The following is a 7,318-nucleotide window of genomic DNA, read 5'->3' as shown; positions in this document are numbered from 1 at the left end:
TTCCTGGAGGTGGGCAGGAGGTGAAAGGGTGGTACAGCCAGAGCCATCCATGGACACTCTGGGCTGGAGGGAAGGATTCCTGGGGTTTGTTTCCCATGAAATCAAACCTCAATGCTGCAAGTAGATGTAGCTAACACAATCCCAAGTCCTCCCACTCAAGGCTACCAAAAGAAAGCAGCCAAGCCGTGCTGGTTATCCTCAGACAATCCAGAAGAGGAGGAGGAAATCAGTTGTCCAAGGACTCCTCAAGTCTGGAGCAGAAACTTCCCAGTGCAGCCACTTGCCCCACTCACACACCTGGAGTGAAGCAAACCTGTGGCAATAATCAGAGCTTTCTACAGCAAGTACATAATGAAGTATTCTCCTGCACTTTGTTTTGGAGCCAAAGTTCTAGTTTTGGGACACATCCTCCCCCTGAGCACACCTCAGGGGGAGAGCTCTGTGTCTGTGTCAGAATTCCTGTGTTCTCCTCTCCTCTGCACAGAGCAATGACTGAGAGCAGCTGCTCCTGCAGCCATTTCTCCACACAGAACTCCTGCTGTTTTCCTTCCAGCTGTATAATCCCAGAGACTTTCCAGGAAGGCCAGAAGGGTTCAGCACATGCTTTTAGCTCTGTGAGCATCTGTGAGCAACCACTCACAGATATTTCACCCCAGGACTCTCCCAGCTCTGAGCTCTCAGCCCAAAGCTCAGGGTCAGAGCTGAGAGATTCCACTGAGCTGCTCATTAACCCTCCCTGCCTTGGTCTGTCCTGATATGCTGCACAGAGCTCTCATTAACTGCCACAGCCACACAGAGCCAGGCAAACCCTCAATCAGCTCAGCACCACCAATATCCAAATGGATTGCTAAACACATCCTCCCTCTGCTCTGCCATGGCTGAGTCACTGCCCACATGCCCCAAGTGAACTGTCTGGGCTGTTTCCAGCACTAAACACCATTGAGAGCTGCTGTTCCTTGGGGGATCACGTCTGGAACAAGTTGTCTTTTCCATTTCCATAGCAGCAGGAAGAGGAAATTCAGCTTCACAAGCTGAGAAAGAGGTAAGAGGTGTAAGGGAAGAGCACTGCAACCTGCCCCAGCCCCACAGCATCACTTCTGAGCATCATCAAGTCACACCAACACCAAAGTTTTAGAGAAACATTTATTACAGGGTTGCAGAATTTATGCCAATATAAAGTCCCTTAATAAAACTCTCGAGTTTATCAACTGCAGGACACTACCTCTTCATTATCTTTACACTGCAGCTTTCAAAAGGAAAGGAACAATGCTCTGACTGCAGCAGTAATGCCACTTGCTCATAAAAAGTTGATCTAAAAAGTGTATATAAGCCCAAGTAGTTTCAGGTTACAACTACAGTCACATTCACGAGTGAGCTAGAGCAGAACAAGATCCTGGAAATACGAAGTTAACAGGATAACCCAATCCATAACTCAAAATACTGACAAGCTTTAAAGAGCAACTCTACCCGAACCTAACAACCTAAAGAGCACAAAAGCAAAGTGAGGGCGAAGAACTCAAGGTAAGCTGGGGGAAGGTTCCAAATATACATACGGATTCCATACAGTAATTGCACAAAAAGAAAGAGGAGTAGTGTTAGAGGGTTGTGATCACTGAGGTTGGATTTTACATGCTGCACACATGGCTGTTAGAAGAAACCTTTAGTGACAGATCAGGAGGTTCCGAGCCTGGCTAAGGAGTGCAGAGCTATCCTACACAACTACACAAAATGTGCAAACCACGGGTTATTCATCCTGTGAGAGTTAAGGTGAACAGAACTGGTTCCAGCCAAGGAACTGGTTAACTTTGAGATATATATATATATAGATATATATATATATACCATTCTGCCATTCCCAGATTACACTAAATCAAACACATTCAACAGATAAACTGGTAGTAGCCTTCTAAAAAAAACCAAAAGACAAACCTTACTCAAATTGAAGTTTTACATGAGACAACTAAAAAGTTATACCAAGGATCAAGAAAAGCTGAAATGGTGACTTTGTCTTTTTGAAATACAAGCAATACACAGAAAATGCATAAGGCTTTGATTATCACTGCACATTTTAATCTCAGAAGTCGATGTGTGTAATGCTCAGACTTCTCACTGAAGGGGTGAGCTGGTCACCTCTCACTGCTGACAGATCTTTGTTTCCACAACGAAAGAGTTTTCAAAGTGCCTGATGGAATGGCAGTTCTCCACAGCACGTTTCTGCACACCTGGGGGAGAGGAGAGAGAGCCTCAGTGAAGCACACCCACAGCCCAGCAACAAGGAGCCACAGCTCTGCATCACTACAACCAGCAGAGAGACACAGTGGGTCGGGACACTGTGTCTCCTCAGCCAGGAATTGCCTCCACAGTCTTTCTTCCAGCAGCAATCCCTCACCCCTGTGCATCAGCTCCTGCAGAGCTACCTTCACCTTGTGCCAGCCCTGGGAGGATTTTCTACTCAGTGATGGCCTCAGTCTAGTTTTTCCTAACACTACTGAAGTGATTTTCTCTATTCTGGGCCTGGGTCTGACCCAGGCAGTGCACCTTTGTCAGCTGTGGCTCTTTGCCAGGAGCCAAGGCACAGCAGTTCCACAGTCCAAGACAAGCTGCTCTCCTACATCAACTCACAACGATTAAGGGAAGATTTACAGCTTGTTTAACAAGCAGAATTGTTCAGAATAAGCAAGAGGAGCACAGGTTCTTAATGAACCCAGCAGGGCACTGCCGCAGTTTACAAACACTTAGCATACAGGCTGTGCTTCCATCCCAAGGTGTCAGGATGGAGATGGAGTTTCCACTGCCTATTTAACAGGATGAGCTCTCAGGTTTCTCCTGTGCCTTCAGGTTACAACCCCAGGAAACTGCTGCAGAACCTGAGGTCAGTTTGATCTCAGATGAACTTATGAACTCTGCAAAATCTGAGTGCCAAAGCAGCAGCAGCTGAGTGAGAGAAGTTCTGCACAGAAGCTACAGGAGTTTCTCCACTTCAGCCTCACCGATGTGCACATGGTTGGGACACACTGGAGGAAAGTTGTGCTGGAAATGTGACTGGGGAAGCAAAACAAGCCTTGTCCCTGAACGATTTGCCCCTCAGCAGCAGTTTTGTGTCTGAGGAGACTTCCCCTCTCCCAGACAAGGAGAGCTGCAGCACAGCAGCTGGACAAGAAACATTATTCATTTACAACCATCCTTTTGGGCAAGAACTGTGGAGAAATCTCTTACAATGCAGCAAAGATGTCAACAACATCCTGGAACAAGATGATTTAAGGGAACATCATAAACACTCTTTGCAGTACTATCTGCAGACTTTGAGTCACAGCAGCTGGCAGCTCCCAAAATCCTCCTCCAACAGCTCTGACACAAACCTCTCCCTCCCATTTAGTGTCTCTTCCTGTGCCCTACACTGTTAGCCACAGTCACATTTCTGCTCCCTCACACAGAGCCTTTCCTCCATCTAACAACAGGATGTCCTCTCCAGCAAGCAGCACATGTGGCTCCTGATGCTGCAACTGGGCTGAGGAAACTCTTGCCTAAGAGCTTGGCAGAAAAACCAGAGCAGAGAGTTCTAACAAACCAAACATTTGCATTCTGAAAGGCTCTAACTGACAAAGGATTAGCTCTCTGTGGGTTTGGTGGCAGCAGCAGATACGAAATGCTTTGAGAGCTACAGTGAGGCAAAATTGATAGCATCAGATTTCTGCCTCCCCAGGGCTTCCAGCAGGTCACAGCACTGACACCTCGGCTCAATCCCCTTCCCAGCATGGCAGGGGGTGGCACGAAATGGACAGAGAGCTCAGCAGTTCCCTGAGTGTTCTTCCTCTTCCAGAGAGGAAGTCTGGAATGTCCAGAGCTCACTGCTCAATCACTCTGTTTTCCAGAGCAAGTGAAACAGGAGAGAATGTTTTACTTGCTGCTCCTGTAACCCAGTTTTAGATAGGACAGTGACAGATTAAGCTGCACCTGGAGAGACTCAACATTATCAGGTGAATTATATGACTTCTGGGGCCAAACTAACTTGCAATATCAACCCAAAGATGGAACAGAAGTAGGGCTTAAAATCAGATTTGGTTTGGGCATGTCACCTCTAGTGCTGCAACTGAAACTCTCTCAGGTGTTCAAATGACACTTCACACACGTATCAAAGTAGAGGAAATACCTATCAGGAGTAGTTTCAGCTCATGTGGAACACTCAGACTGCCAAGGTTTAAGGATCTAACCTTTCCCTGCTGGAACAATACTAAGGGAACTTACCCATTATCTGGTCTCTGCGCTGCAGCCTGAAGGTTTCTTTCCCCACACACAGTTGGTAGATGAAGATTCCCAAGTCAGACACATTATCTATCTCCTCTGTAACCACCATTTCCTCACGGACCAGGTAAGTCTGAGGCAAGTAGGAGCCAGTCTGAAAGAGAAAAAACCTGGATACAGACTTTGCTAACAACGGCCAAAGCAGCACATTTTGCTTTTTGCTTTGGGAGATTTTCAGGCAGCAGATTGCCGCTTTCCTTCTTTTTCATACAAAGATATGCTGAGCATGAGCTGCTGCATCCCAAGGACATTAGAAACTGACAAAGGCCATAAAAACAGTTGTAGTTACAACCAAAGAAAGAACAGTAAACCTCAGCACTGAAGGAAACATAATTGAACCTGTTCAGGTTCCTTTGGACACAGAGTTTGCAGTTAAAAGGAAAGCAAAGGGTTGTGAAAGATTTCAGGTCTGGGGCAATGTATTTCTAATACAATAAAAGCAACCTCCAAAAGGCTTCACCAGATGCTCCCACACAACTGGAACAGCTTCCCACCCCTCGTGGCCAACTCTTAAAATCAGGGGCAGGAAGAGCTTGTCTTCATGGAGTTAAAGTAACACAATAAGCTAAACCAGACCAGTGGCCTCCAGCACCAGGTGAGGAGAAGTCCATGACTAAAAGTCCATTTGCCACACAACAGCTCAGTCTTGCATTTAATTTGCAAGTAGCAGCAAGCTCTGTCAACTTGACCCATAAGTCATCTCTGGTTTTGGTCACTGAAGGGTGGAAATGCATGTGGTGAGATCCTCACTGCAGAGCCAACAACCCAGGGGAACAGGTTAGCACTGTTCTGTTCACCAAACTCTCCCAGGGTGAGGGAGAGTAACTTCCAGGTTTAGGCTTTCAATGATATTTGGAGCTTGATCAAATTCCTTTCGAACAGCTAAATTTAACCTTATCTGCTGGTTGCTTTCAGCTCCCATAAAGCTAGGTATTAATAAGAGCATTAGGCATGAATCTACTCAACATAATATACACTGACAGCTGGCCTCAACCTCAGTGCAGCCACTGAGCCCAGGGATTAGGGACTTGGATGGCAGGAGGACTGTTCTAGCAGGAGCCTGCGGTTCAGGAGCAACCCCCAGCCCTTAGCAAAAGCATCTTGTCAGCAGAAGTGAGCAGCACAGCCCGCACATACTGCCAGCTTGGCAAAGAGATCCATCAGGTTCCTTGGTGGCATCACTATGGAGGTGTTCAGAGGGATCACGTAGCAGTTGCCCAGCTGCAAGTCCAAATATGCTGTCAGGAGCTGGTTGGAAAAAACAAGATTTCGGTTAATTAAGGGGGACTTTGATTATGAGAGCACAGTCTTACAAGGAACAAGAATAGCTAAAAAAGCTGGAATCATAAAATCGTAGAGTCATAGAATGTTGAGGGGTTGGGATGGAGCTTAGAGATGATCCAGCCCCAACCCCTGCCCTGGGCAGGGACACCTCCCACCAGAGCAAGTTGCTCAAGGCTCAGCCAACCTGGCTGTGAACACTGCCAGGGTTGGGGCAGCCACAGCGTCCCTGGGCAACCTGGGACAGTGTCTCACCACCCTCACAGGGAAAACTTCTGCCTCACATCTAACCTCAATTTCCCTCCTTCAATTTCTCCCCATTATTCCTTGTCCTATGACTTCCTGAGGAAGCAGCACAGCTACTCCAAAGCAATGACTCAGGAACTGTCTAGGGTGAGAACCCAACTGTTACCACTTTGGCAAACCAAGTGGTTACAGCAATAGTTTACAAAGCTTTTGTGCACAAGGAGGAGCTGACTATAAAAGCAGTTTCTATCCTAATTCTAAAGAATACAGTTGGTACGAACACAGAGGAAGCACTTGGGAGCTTGCTCTCATCCCTGAAGATGTCCAGTTCAGCACAGTGCAAACCAAAGGTCTCCAGCTGCTAAGAAACAACCATTCCCTGTAAACAGTGCTTCAGGAAAAGTACCAGTCCCTAGCTGAACACATCAGCACTGAGCACAAGAACTGCAGAGACTAAAGTTATCAACATATCTACTCATTTCATGATGACTTTGCACAGCTCTTAGCCAGAGCCAACTAGAGCTCTTTGGTTCCCCGAATGCTTTCAGTTACAGCCAAGTTTCTGTCAAGACACAGGGATAAAAGCTGCAAACAGTGTGAGCATGGGCAGCCCAGCCTGGCTGTGTGACCCTGCAGGGTAAAGGCAGCAGGGGCAGGAGTCAGCTCTAGTGTCTTTACCATGCTTAGATCTGTAATCCCAAGGTTATCTTTACAACCTACAAGAGCTTTTACAGCTGACTAAGGATAAATGCTAATACCATTGACACCACTTTAATACAAGAGTCACATTAAGGCCATTCTCTCATCTTTGCTCTACAGAAATTCCATGCAACGAACACAGCACTGCTGGTTCTAGGGCTCAGCCGCTTCAAGTCATTTTCCAATTCCACATTTTGCTGTAAGAGTCTGCAAAATCTTAGACTGAATCCTCAGCTCCTTAACTCACATTTACCATGTTCTCACTGCCATCCACATGGGATTCTTGACCAAACAGCAAGTGGCACTTCCAAACATCCCATGAGCAACAATGTTTACGGCTGCACAGCACCAAAATGCCTTTTCCCGAAAATCAGTCCAGTTAGAGGAGTTCATACCCACAGTGACTCTGACATCCTTGCAGAGCTTAATCCTATTAGCACAGAGTTCAAATGGTCACATCTCCACACTTAACCCACCCCAAAGGCAAGCTGCATTGACAGGGAGCTTAAAGGCCTCCAGAATGAAGAAAGCTCTCTCAGGCACTGGGATACTGCCCAGGGAGGTGGTGGAGTCACCATGCCTGGAGGTGCTTAAGAGGTGTCTGCACCTGGCATTGGGTGCTGTGGGTTAGTGGTTAGGGGTTCAGTGGTAGTGCTGCTAGACAGTTGGACCTGAAGATCTTAAAAGTCTCTTCAAACTCTGATTACTCTATGAAATCCTGGGAGGTGTTAAGATGCAAACCCCCTGCAGTCACCCACCCCAGACCTGGAATCATAGAACCATCAAGGTT

General features: G+C 46.8%; 1 protein-coding gene across 1 annotated transcript; it reads right to left on the bottom strand.

Annotated features, from left to right (window-relative positions):
- Positions 1-1,943: 1,943 nt before the first annotated feature.
- ITM2A (integral membrane protein 2A) lies at positions 1,944-5,550 on the bottom strand (the record flags this gene model as incomplete). Its single annotated transcript, XM_009077636.1, has 3 exons — positions 1,944-2,222; positions 4,246-4,396; positions 5,440-5,550. Coding segments are annotated over 3 exons (351 nt in total), but the record flags the coding sequence as incomplete, so codon positions are not given.
- Positions 5,551-7,318: the final 1,768 nt, after the last annotated feature.

Source organism: Acanthisitta chloris, unplaced genomic scaffold (genome assembly GCF_000695815.1).
Source record: "Acanthisitta chloris isolate BGI_N310 unplaced genomic scaffold, ASM69581v1 scaffold27976, whole genome shotgun sequence".
Taxonomy (NCBI): Eukaryota; Metazoa; Chordata; class Aves; order Passeriformes; family Acanthisittidae; genus Acanthisitta; species Acanthisitta chloris.
Note: the sequence above shows the minus strand (reverse complement) of the source record. Positions and strands in the feature narration are given on the sequence as shown.